Source organism: Eriocheir sinensis, unplaced genomic scaffold (genome assembly GCF_024679095.1).
Source record: "Eriocheir sinensis breed Jianghai 21 unplaced genomic scaffold, ASM2467909v1 Scaffold10, whole genome shotgun sequence".
In the NCBI taxonomy this organism is placed as follows: Eukaryota; Metazoa; Arthropoda; class Malacostraca; order Decapoda; family Varunidae; genus Eriocheir; species Eriocheir sinensis.
The window spans coordinates 76953-90301 of NW_026110296.1; the positions used below are offsets into that span (position 1 = coordinate 76953).

At 45.2% G+C, this 13349-nt stretch overlaps 1 protein-coding gene across 1 annotated transcript; it reads left to right on the top strand.

Annotated features, from left to right (window-relative positions):
• Positions 1–6516: 6516 nt before the first annotated feature.
• On the top strand, positions 6517–10082 carry LOC126988875 (uncharacterized). The gene is made up of 3 exons (XM_050847269.1): positions 6517–6658; positions 8377–8520; positions 10009–10082. The coding sequence occupies exons 1-3, from the start codon at positions 6517–6519 to the stop codon at positions 10080–10082; spliced, it is 360 nt and encodes a 119-aa protein (XP_050703226.1).
• The last annotated feature ends 3267 nt before the right edge of the window (positions 10083–13349 follow it).

Consider the following 13349-nt stretch of genomic DNA (forward strand, 5'->3'; position numbering starts at 1 on the left):
CTCTGATTGCAAACCACCTACCTTACACCTTGCGTAGGTTAATATTTTTACTCTGTGCTATATGTAAACTTTTAAGTTTTTATTTTATTTCTTACAGCTTACAGGGTAAATAATTAACCAGCCAGGATCATGGCTTCAGACTCGACTGTGGACGATTCTTGCGAGGCTAAGACGTTCACTGATAAGGAATATGTTTCTTCCCAAAAGAGGTCGAAGCAGTCCTTAGCCTCCGAGGAGGAGGAGGCAGTGAAAGCCTTCAGTGAACATCAGAAAAAAACGACGGAGGATGAGGGCTCTTGGATTGGGAGTGCCATGTGAGTACAGACACACATACGTGCTACTACCCATTCAACGTCTAACTCTGTATCTCACTCGTCTTTATCTATGGTTCTCTTTTCTTGCAGCTGGCAACTAAGTCACTGCGGAGGAGCCCGATCCATCGGAGGAGTCCCGTCCATGTGGCAAAGACTCCACTGACGGTATGAATATGGCCACTGTTGTATGAATTTAAAACATATGAGTATCGTATGTGCATGAGTGTGTGTGTGATAAATTTCCTTTCTCAACAGATTCCACTACTGGAACGGGGGAGACGAGTGAAGGAAGTCGTGCCTCAAAGAAAATCAGTCCAGGTGAGGTGGATGTAGTTGCCTCTACAAGTGGAACCCTTTCTGAAGAGATCATGAACAGATTAGAAGCATCTCGAAGGGCATGAGAGAGCGAACTGGACGAGTAGATATTCGGGAAAGTTGGGAAACCCCCAACGCTGAACGAAATCGGCGCATTCTTCTCGAAGAAAATTAAGGTCCACGAGAAGGCTGCATCCATGTTAAAACAAAAGTAGTGAGTGTGCTTAGAGGTGGCACAAGACTTCTGGGAATCTGTGAGGAAGGCACAGGCCGTCAAACTGGCGAAACGCTTTGGCAAACACCGGGCCCGTCCAAGAATTAAAGTGGCTAAGAGCAGGGAACCGTGAGTATTTAGGGGTACACAAAGTTTGATCAGTTGCTACAAAAATGCTGGGACTGATAGTATTATAATACACGCATATACACTCACTCACCTGTCTCTTCTTTACAGGAGGTCATGCCCAATGGCCGGGTGCACTGGCAAATCTCTGAACTGAAGTCGCCACCTTGTCAATTGCCACCTGTACCTCATCAAGTCGGATCGTACAAAAGTGCTGGCAAAGCACAGATAGCTGACAAAGCTTCAGCGCACAACAGCGAAAGGTGTCAAGCCGAAGAAGTCTCCCCCAAAGAAGCAAAAACGCAAGCTTCGATACCGTACGACAAAGTGCAGCGTCTGCGACAAGACAGTCAAGCGTTCACGTTGTGAGTGTTCACCTCGTCAAACGTAGAATTGCGCAATATGCCAGGATAATGAGAGACTCACAACCTCTCTCTGATGATGAAGAGAGAGATAGTCAACTGTGACCGTCTCCAGTGAGAATGTCAAGGTTACGATATGGGATGGCATCAAAGCTTTTTTAGAACGCCTTGGAGAATACTTGAGAGCTTACACATCCCCTGCCCATGGATCTTTGACAGTTGAAGTTTGCATGGTCAGTTTAAACCACGCTGTTGGTGATGAAATCCTGAGAACCATGAGTATACAAGCACTTTGCAGACATAGACAAGCCACGCGGCTATCTAAAGAGCAAAATGGTTGTATGCAGGGCGAACTACGCTCGAAATATTGTGGCAGCATGCACCCGGGCCGTTGAATTTATGGTGATTTCTACTGAGAAACTGTACAGGATCAGCTATGAGGAGAAGCTAAACATGGTCAAACGTCTGAAAACTATTATTGTCCGTGAGTATTCACAAATTTGATATATGAATATGCTTGTATTGTTCTCTGGCGGAAATGGGGCGCCGCTAATAGGTTATTTTGTCTTTAAATATAATAGTAATATAAGGAAGATAAGATAGAGGTTATCGAACAGCGGAAGAAAAAGGAGTCGGATAACATTTATCTGGCTGACGTAGAAAAGCTGCTCCAGGCTCCTTATCTCAACACTTCCCTTGGCGCAGCAATCGCCTGCCTAGACGATGAAGCTTGCACACCGTGCGCGCTCTCAGACTTCACGGATCTGCGGGACGTGCTGGCCACGCTCATGCTGATAAAGTCACTCCGACGGCTGATGGAATTCACTGAATTTAGGCTGTCGGAGTACATCGGCATGGAGATGGAAGGGGATACCTTCGCATAGCCCGACACAAAACCGCTGCGCTAGGTCAGAACCCACTATAATGATGTTGATGCTGAATGAAAGACAAACCCAGTTGTGTATATATATATATATATATATATATATATATATATATATATATATATATATATATATATATATATATATATATATATATATATATATATATATATATATATATATATATATATATATATATATTTTTTACCCTTTGATTTTTTCTTGCAGGGCCCTCGCTCGTATTTCTCGATGAAAGAGAGAAGAAGGCCCTTGACGCATATGTGAAGTATTATCGGCCACTCGCTGTCTCCTGCTGAGGGCCGGAATGCTTGGTCTTCCCGACGAGGAAATCCTACACAGCAGAGCGGTGCTGCCACAAATTGAGCGTCTCCAATCTAGGAAAGACTATGAAACGCATTGCTCACAATTGTGCAGTGGGAGTGAAGTTCACAAATTTCGGCCGTTTTTGAGGAGATGGAAGACCAAAAATTGCGGCTCTCTCTGCAGACCGAAGAGAGATATTACGATTACAGTAGTAAGATCAAACCAGGTAAGAGCGTGGTAGAGAAGCTCAAAAACATGAGGGCCGACAGACGAGAGGCTCTTCAACCTGAGGAGAGAGACAGCGACACAGACGATGTGCTGGCTCTAATCGAGGCTGAACAACAGCCTCCAGAAGCCACCCTCAGGCTTTCATGATATGAGCTTTCAAAACCTGAAATTGTTTCTAACCAGGTTCACTCTCCATTTCAGGAGCGTCATCTCTGGGTCTCCTGTGCTACCGGGTTTCGGGAAGACGTCAGTGTGTTGTCGTATATGCCGGGACCAATTACTTCGACGTCCTCCAAAACCTACTTACCCTGCATATGGTACATTCCGCTAAAGGGTTGCCCTTCTACTCCAATATGTTGCTCTTTTTGAAGTCTCTTGGCATTTTTTCTCAAGAGGGGGGCAGACATGCGCATCATATTTTGTCAGACGATTCAGAAGAGATCAAGATATCTTCATGTGATGTTTTCTCTCCTAAAGGGCCGGCTTCTTCTTGATCGCCGCTGGCAACATGGATCATCATTTTTAATTCTTCTTCAGTGAGGACGCTGTGCGTCATCCCCATGTGCCTGTGAATATTGATAACACTAGATGTGCACATTGGCACTGAACACAGCGTCCTCTTCTTCCCTCCTTCATTGATTTGTTTTCTGTTCCTGGAGGCGCTATTTCGGCCTGGTTTTTCTTCACTTACTTTTTTGAGGGCTACCTCAAGCTTCCTGTCTATTGCCTGCCTCGCTTTAAGCTGAATTAATTTATTATTTCTCTCTTTCTTGCTTCCTGAATAATTCTTCTCTCTTCTTGTTTGTAGTTAATTATTATCTCTTCTTGTTTGTAGTTATCTTGAAGTACCGCCATGTTCTTTCCCCTTGTAGGCAGCCTGCCCCCCTCTTGATTTTCTTGTTCAGTGTTCTTCTTCTTCTTCTTGAGTGTTTTCTGTACTCCTTCCCTCTCTTGTAGCTGGTGGGTATCAAGTAATAAGCTCATATTCTTTCCTCTCCCTATGGCGCTCCCCTCGGCGAATGTCGTCCTTGTCGAACCCGTCACGCCCCATGATCTTGAAGTCTGGATTTTTCAGAGTCATCGGAGTCCAGACCCTGTTAGTGAAAAGTCTATATATATATATATATATATATATATATATATATATATATATATATATATATATATATATATATATATATATATATATATATATATATATATATATATATGCACGACCTTGACTCTTCTGAATTTTCCACCATCTGGCTAAGACTTCATTGTCATTCTATTACTAAACACATCTGTGATGTTTATCTCTCACCTAACTCTACTGACTATGTAAAATTCTTTGACTATATGAACTATAAAGTGGCCCACTCTCCTTCGATGAAATCTCCACCTTCGGATATTTCAATGTTCACCACCTACTTTGGCTTTCATCCTCTTTCACTGACCAGCCTGGTGAACAAGCTTACAACTTTGCTCTCCTTAACGACCTAGAGCAGTTGGTTCAGCACCCTACACGTATCCTCGACCGTCTTGGAGACAAGCCCAACATACTAGACCTTTTCCTTACTTCTAACCCTTGTGCTTACCCATTCAAACTGTTCTCTCTGCTGGGCTCCTACGATCACAACCTTATTTCTGTATCCTGTCCTATCGCTACTGTGCATCCTCTATACCCACAGTAGAGGCGATGCTTCTGGCATTTTGCTTCAGCTCGGTGGGACGACCTGAAGATGTACTTTTCCGATTTCCCGTGGAATGATTACTGCTTCCAGGAGAGAGACCCATCTGTGTGTGCCCAGCGCATCACAGAGGTGATTGTCTCTGGAATGGAGGCATACATTCCACGCTCTTTCTCTACTCTTCATGCCAAATAGCCTTGGTTCAATCATGCTTATTCTCATGCTATTAAAGATAGAGAGGCAGCTCACAAAAGGTACCAGAGCCTTCGCACTCCTGCTAATCATGATCTTCACACTTCTGCCCGAAATCGAGCTAAATCTATTCTCCGACTTCACAAAAACTCTTTCATCAATAGAAAATGTCAAAACCTTGCTTTCACTTCTTCCTCTTTACCTTCTCCTTAACCCTGAGGGCAGCACCGCCGTCTCATCTATCTCTAAGGCTGAACTATTCGCTCAAACTTTATGTAAGAACTCCACCCTGAACGATTCTTTGCATATTCCTCCTACTCATCCCCCCGCTGACTCCTTTATGCCTATTATTAAAATTCTTCATAATGATGTTTTCTATGCTCTCTCTGGCCTCAGCTTTCAGAGGGCTTATGGACCTGATGGATTGCCTCCTATAACTCCTATAACTGTGTTTCTGTGCTGACACCCTGCCTGGTCAAACTCTTTCGTCTCTGCCTATCAACATCTACCTTTCCTTCCTACTTGAAGTATGCCTTAGTACAGCCTGTGCCTAAGAAGGGTGATCGCTCAAATCCCTCAAACTACCTCCCTATAACTTTATTTTCCTGTCTATCTAAAGATTTTGAATCAGTCCTTAACCGGTTCACTACGAGCTGTCAAATCGCGCGCCCTTCCCATATCCGAGTTGGCCGCGCGCGGCTGTTTCAAACGTGTCTAGAGTAATATGTTCAGTTCAAGGCCACTTTGTATCGCAAAGAGTCAAACTAACGTACATTGTCATATACCATTAGAAAGCTGAGGAAATTTTATATGTGATGATAATAAGTAAACTTTGATTACTGTATATAAGAGAAAGTAATTACGAGAAGAATACGGGCAACCACATGCTGTGGAAGATATAGTCACGTTTTATTTGTCTAGCTTTCACTCGCTGTGGCTAATTTGACACTGAAAATTGTTTGCAACTCTTAGGAAAACAGTGTGTGTGTGTGTGTGTGTGTGTGTGTGTGTGTGTGTGTGTGTGTGTGTGTGTGTGTGTGTGTGTGTGTGTGTGTGTGTGTGTGTGTGTGGTCTACAAGGGCAAAAACGAGCAGCCAAGTCAAGATGAGATACCCAGAGTGGGAAAGATATGAGTTACCCCGCCAGGAGTACATGTAGTAGAAAACGGCCCATTAGCTTATTATGGGGAGGTATACTATTTTATTTGTTACATAAATTTTGGCACTTATTTCTTTCTTTATTATGTAAGACAAATAGACAACAAAATTTTGTTTCTTTTACATTTCATAATGTATTCAGTACGAATGACTTTCCCCAAGAAAACTGAATTCGTGTATCCTGTGTAGAAAAGAGAGAGAGAGAGAGAGAGAGAGAGAGAGAGAGACCGTTGTCTGATATACATACATACATATACGCAGACAGGCATGTATAGGTATATGCATACTCTCTCTCACTCTCTATCTCTCTCTCTCTCTCTCTCTCTCTCTCTCTCAGAGGTAGAGAGGGAGAGTGATCGAGGGATCGGGAAAGGGGAGGGGAGATAAGTAATGACAAAGGCGCGCGCGGGTGTGTGGGGGGAGGGGGGAAGGTCTTATCGGTGTAAACACGGATGGTGTGTGTGTGTGTGTGTGTGTGTGTGTGTGTGTGTGTGTGAGAGAGAGAGAGAGAGAGAGAGAGAGAGAGAGAGAGAGAGAGAGAGAGAGAGAGAGAGAGAGAGAGAGAGAGAGAGAGAGAGAGAGAGAGAGAGATTTTGATTTGAACTTTTATTCACCAAGACAAATACAAATGAGAGCCCTGTGCAAGGGAAAAATTCGGAAGGGGGAGCGCGTCCCGCCCCGTTGCCCTAATTGCCTTCAGGAGCACAACGCCTGGAGTGGGTGATGCCCCATGCGTCCTGACGCCCGCCGCTCACGGGACGTGGTGCCTGCTCGGGCTCCCCCTGCTCCGCCACCCGGCACCGAGGAAACCTTCCCTTATCGCAGTGGCCCGTCCCAGGTCACTCCTCACGCCGACCCCGTGGATTCCGCAGGTAGGCGTGACTCCACGGCCTTCTCGGCCCCATCTCGACCCGACACCCACCAGGCCTTCCCCACCTGCCACCTCCGCTCCTCCGACCCTCTCCTTGCCCCACTCACCCAGCCCAGCCGCCCCGCCGCTCCCTCGTCACCCCCCGCCCTCCGCACCCCCCCCCACCTGTCTCCAGCAGGGTGGAGGGTGATGTCGCTGCATTACGGGCAGAGGTGCTGCATCTGCGTGCGTCTCACGCCACCCTACGGCGGGAGTATCAGGACCTTCGCCTTCGCGCGCGCGCGAGAGAGAGAGAGAGAGAGAGAGAGAGAGAGAGAGAGAGAGAGAGAGAGAGAGAGAGAGAGAGAGAGAGAGAGAGAGAGAGAGAGAGAGAGACAGACAGACAGAGAGAGAGATTTATGTTGGTTTCCTAATTACATTTTGTTTTAGTTCCTTATGAAAATGATCCCGTATTTTGCTCGGGCAGAAAACGGTAGAAAACGACAAGCCTGTTTTATTATATGGACAGCAATTTTTTTTCTCAAACACACACACACACACACACACACACACACACACACACACATGACACGCAATTGTTGTGTGTGTGTGTGTGTGTGTGTGTGTGTGTGTGTGTGTGTGTGTGTGTGTGTTTGTGTTTACAGTTACATATATGCGTATCGTATTTTCCTGCCAGCTCCATTCTCTCTCTCTCTCTCTCTCTCTCTCTCTCTCTCTCTGTGTGTGTGTGTGTGTGTGTGTGTGTGTGTGTGTCCTTTATGTGTGTAATTCAACCATGGACTTGATCACTTGCTGGATTCGCGATCGCCAGCTTTACCCTTTATGGAATGAGCTTAGAGCTCATTACCTCCGATTTTCGGGTAACGCTGAGACTTATACACAACACACACCCTCCCCCTTGTTCAGGGGGGAAGAGTAACCTTCGCAGATTAGCGGAAAATCTTATTTTTCAAGAAAAAAAAATTACAAGCGAGGATTCGAACCCTTGATCTTACATGATGGCACGAGCCAAGATAGAGGTTTCTTGTACGTGTATAACTCTCGACCCGACTGTCGTGGTAAAAAACGACTCATGCCAAAATAAAGGCGGCAGGCTCGTCGATATTGGTGCCCGTCTATGTATAGTAACCTCCATAGGAGACTCGATTTCGGGTCATATAAAGCCCGGCGCGTGGGTCATCTTACCTACTAAGCCATGACGCCCTAATTCTCTGGAGAGCTGAGTCAACTCTACAGTTAGCGTAAAATTGCTATAGCTTATTCTCCCCGTGAGATAGAACGCGAGAGAGAGAGACACACACACATCTGGGTTTGATTTTTCTCCGAGCTAGCGAACTGCGTCATCAAGTATTGAGGTACACACACACACACACACACACACAGACTGAGAGAGAGAGAGAGAGAGAGAGAGAGAGAGAGAGAGAGAGAGAGAGAGAGAGAGAGAGAGAGAGAGATAATGGTATTAGTCTATGAACTATATTCATTTATTTCTCATTTTCATATTGTACACAACTACACACACACACACACACACACACACACACACACACACACACACACACACGAGATTGTTGTGGGAAGGAGGAGCCGCTGAAGTTGACCCAAGTTAGGGGACACGGACACACGGTGTAGGCCTATAGTTGTATTGAGGGGAGACAGTGGGGGCAGAGGTCGAGTGATAAGCGCTAGGGTCAACTTGCCCCGTTTGGGAAGGTTCAGATTTGAGACAGACAGCAGCAGAGTTGGACAGCACTGCCAAGTCAGCTATGGAGTCCTCAAGTGACGAAGATTTTGTTCCTGATTTTGAGGATTACGACAGCGATGACGACTTGTCAGAGGAATCTGAGGACGACGAAGAGATCAGTGATACTGAAGCCAGAGAAATGGAGGGAGGATGGAGGCTCATTGCTGACATATTCAATGACAGTCGTGAAGACCCGCTGCCTGAATATATGAGTAATCAGTGTGGCATACGTGCAGCTCATGAACATCAATTTACAAGTGCTAGTGGTGCATTCAAACAGTTCCTTGACAAAGACATAATAGGGAAGCTGTGTGAGTGGGCCAACAAGCGAGCTACAATGTTTTTTACTGAACATCCTGAAAAAATGGGCAAAGTGAACTCAGTGAAGTGGAAGAGAGTGACAGAAAATGATATGTACTCTTTTATAGCCCTATTGATTACCATGGGACTAGTGAAGCTCCCAGTGATGGCACAGTATTGGAGGAAGGATTGGTTAGTGTGTGGGCCGCCTGTTTTTTGCAAGGAGGTCATGAGTAGAGATAGATTTTTTAGCATCCTAAAGTTTCTGCGTTTTTCACCTCCAGAAAACGTGGAAAAAAATAAGCCACAGACCAGAATTGAGCCATTCCTTTCCATGCTTCGCGACAAGTGCAAGGCCATACTTGAACCTGGCAAACATGTGGCTGTTGATGAGGCTTTAGTGCTCTGGAAAGGAAGACTAGGGTTCAGACAATATATCAAGTCCAAGAGAGCCAGGTTTGGACTGAAAATATTTGTGCTGTGCCCCTCTGACCCTAACTGGCAAGGATTTTCTTGGAACTTTGAGCTCTATTATGGAAAAAACTCATATCAGTTTGATGATCCAGGAGCAGAAATCCTCTCAAAATCAGAAAAAATTGTTGTATACATGATGTCAGGGCTGCTTGATGAGGGACGCCACGTTGTTACTGACAACTGGTATACGAGCTTGAGGTTGGCAACCTACCTTGAGGACAGAAACACCACTATCACCGGTGTAGTGAGAAGCGGGAGAGGCCCCCCAAGATAAATAAGACAGCTTCCCCTAGAAAAACACCAGGCAATCTTTGCAAGGAAAGGCAATGTTCTGATTGTGAGATGGGAGGATAAAAAAGACATAACAGTCTTGACCACAAAATACAAGGCTGATATGGTAGAAAGAGTGAGGGAGCACTTTGGACACCAGCCAGTGTTTTACAACAAGCCCCTCCACATTGATAAATATAATAAAATGATGGGAAGTGTGGACAAGGCTGACCAGTTTCTTGAGCCATATGCTTCTGAACGTAAGAGCTTGGCTTGGTTCAAGAAATTAGGAATTCATTTTTTTTTGCGGATTGCCCTAAATGCATATCTTGCATGGAAAAATAAGACCAACTCCACAGCAGGATTCATGCCCTTCTTAGAAACTGTAGCAAGAGAACTCTTGCTAGAGCACAACCCAGGAGCATCAGTCTTTTCTAAGAAAGAGGAGAAAAAGAAAGCCACCATCACTTCACACCATTTTGTCAAATGGGAAAAAATTGGCAAAAGAAAAAGATGTAGGATGTGTCACCCGGTAAGAAGAGACACCCCCTACTTCTGTCCAGCCTGTCCTGAGAAGCCTGGTTTGTGTTCCATGAAACACTTCAACGAGTGGCACGATCAAGAGGGTGTGCCATAGAGCGAGGCAAGACAACAAGGGACAGAAAGAGTGACAACAGCGAGGCAAGTCAGCAAGGATGGGAATGAAGCAGCAACACCAAGTACAAGTGAAGCGACACCTACCACTCCTACACCAACCTCTCGTGATCCATCACCAACCTCTCGTGATCCTACACCAACCTCTCGTGATCACCCCTCTACTAGTCGTGATCCAGCACCAAGCACTAGTGACAACAGACCAGAGAGAATCACAAAGAGGAAAAGTACAAGAGCAAGAGGAAAGACAAGCACCAAGAGAAGGAAAGAGTAGATAAGGAATATGGTTGTCTGGAATTGGAGAGTGAGGAAGAGGTCCACCCCCGGAAGATTCAAACGCACCTTTCCACCTCTAACCTTCTATCTGATCGCCAGTATGGGTTCCGCAAGGGGTATTCTACTGGAGATCTTCTTACTCTCTTAACTGACTCATGGTCATCCTCTCTTAGCCGTTTCGGTGAAACTTTATCTGTTGCGCTAGACATATCGAAAGCCTTCGATAGAGTCTGGCACAAGTTTTTTTTTAAACTGCCCTTTTTCGAATTATATCCCTCTCTCTCTTCCTTTATCTCCAGTTTCCTGTCCGGCCGTTCTATATCTGCGGTGGAAGACGGTCACTCTTCTTCCCCTAAACCTATCAACAGTGGTGTCCCAGAGGGCTCTGTCCTATCACCCACTTTCTTCCTGTTATTCATCAATGATCTTGTTTCCGTAACAAACTGTCATGTCCACTCATACGCCGACGACTCCACTCTGCATTATTCAACCTCATTCAATAGAAGACCATCCCAACAGGTAGTACATGACTCCAGACTGGAGGCTGCAGAACGCTCAACCTCAGACCTTGTTATCCTTTCCGATTGGGGCAGAAGGAACCTTGTGTCCTTCAATGCCTCAATCACTTAATTTCGCCCCTATCAACTCGACACAATCTTCCAAACACCTACCCCCTATTCTTCGACAACACTCAGCTGTCACGTATATGAGGGTTGCAAGATTCTTATGAAGTAAATAAGTTACCGTTTAGATGCTTCATTATGACCTTAATACTATAACGGGGGGCTTCGCCCCCCGTGAGGAGAGTGAGTGAAATTGCGTGGTTTTCGTACTTTGTAAAAAATCCCGAAATGTATGAAATTTCCCTACACCTAGGTAATTGTAAGGAATTTCCCTACATCTAGGGTATTTTTGAACCCCCAATAACTCAAAAACTATGCATTTGCGACGCATTTCATGTATACCACCGCATTCCCCGCAGTCTCAACAGCCCCCTAGCCAAATCTGATTGCGAGGGGTGAGTATGGGCAAACACTAGAATAATACCGAATTTTGTACAGGAACAAATTTAGAGCATTTTCTGGTATAATGTGGGTGAAATTTATCTACTCCCTTCAACCACATGTTACACTAGAGGCAGGCCGGCTGCCACAACCTTAAATACCACACGTGCCAGACAATACTTGAAAACAAATCATATGAATTTCATTTCCCTTACCTTAACCTTATGCAACCTCTTTACTTATAATGATTTACAGGTATTACCGTAGAGGTCTATGCTAATAGTGTAGCACTCTGATGGGGGAGGTTTAGTTTTTATGAGTCCTATGGGTGTTATACTGACCTTCACTTTTGGTTTTCATTAGTGTCCATGAGTCTCATAGAGATAATTATCATGTACACTCGGCCCTCGATTTAACGGATTAAAAGGGGGTAAGGGTAGTCCGTTGCTTGAATAAGTCCGTTGCTTGAAAATACGGTTTTGACGTTTCTAAAGCCGGTGTCACACTTGACAAATAATCTACCCAGCCTCCCTTCTAGCTTGGAACAATTTTTTTAATGATCCGGGCGGCCAGGCGCATGTGTGCGAGTGGCCCCGGCTGCGGTGGGGCTTGAGCAGCTGACGGTCGGCTGATGATGGTGGTGCTAATGATGGGTGTCAGCGGCGTGACCCCGGCATCGGCGCCGCCTGGGCGGTGCTTTCGTTGGGGCCCGTGTATTTACCTAGCTGTGACATACGGGAAAAGAGCTACGCTCGCACTGTCCCGTCTCCATATCCGCTCTTATCCAACTTTTCCTTAAAATCATGAATGTTTCTTGCATAAACCACCTCCTCCTCCAGTCCATTCCACAGCTTCTGTTTGGGAAGCTAAACTTTTTCACATCTCGCCTACACGTGGTCGCCCTCAACTTCTTTCCATGTCCTCTCGTTTCTCTCTCACTCCACACACACAGGTCCTCTCTGTCCAGATTCTCCACCCCGCTCGCCACCCTGTACACCGCTATTAGGTCTCCTCTTTCTCTTCTTCTCTCCAGGGTTGTGAGCCCCATGCTATTGAGTCTCCCCTCGTAAGTCCGATCCCTAAGTTCCGGTACCATCTAAGTTGCCACTCTCTGTATTCTTTCCAGCTTTCTTATGTTCTTTTTTCCGTGAGGAGATTAGACCACTGCTGCATACTCCAACCTTGGCCTTATCATTGTAATTATTATTTTCTTCATCATCTCTTCGTACAAATACACAAATGCCGTCCGTATGTTCCTCAGCAAATTCATAGTTTGTCCCGTTATCCTGTTGATGTGTTTGTCCGGTGACATGTTCTCTGAGATAGTCACTCCCAAATCTTTTTCTTCCATTCCTCTGCATATTATCTCACTTCCCATCTTATAATCATATTCACATCTTTTACCACTCCTACCAAACTCCATTTTTTTACATTTCCCAAGGTTGAATTCCATCTGCCATGTACCACTCCACTCTCATATTTTGTCCAGGTCCCTCTGCAATGCCTCACAGTCTTTCACATCATTGACTCTTCTCAATAGCTTTGCATCATCTGCAAACAAACTCACATAGCTGGTCACTTATCATTTATATAAACAGCAAACATTATTGGTGCCAGCACTGAGCCTTGTGGGATCCCACTCGTCACTGGGCACCAGTTGGAAACCTTGTCCTTGATTATTGTCCTCATTTCCCTGTTAGTTAGGAAGTCCTCCAGCCACTTAATCAGTCCATCACAAACTCCACCCCTATTTTTAATTTTCCAAATTAGTCTTCTGTGCGGTACTTTGTCGAATGCCTTTTTCAAATCCAGGTACACTCCATCCCCCCAGCCTTCTTTCTCTTGTATTAAATATGTCACCCTTGAGTAATAACATAACAAGTTGGTGACACACGATCTCCCTCTCCTGAATCCAAACTGGCAATCCGAGATAATTATCTCCCTTTCTAAAAAATCCGACCACCTGTTTT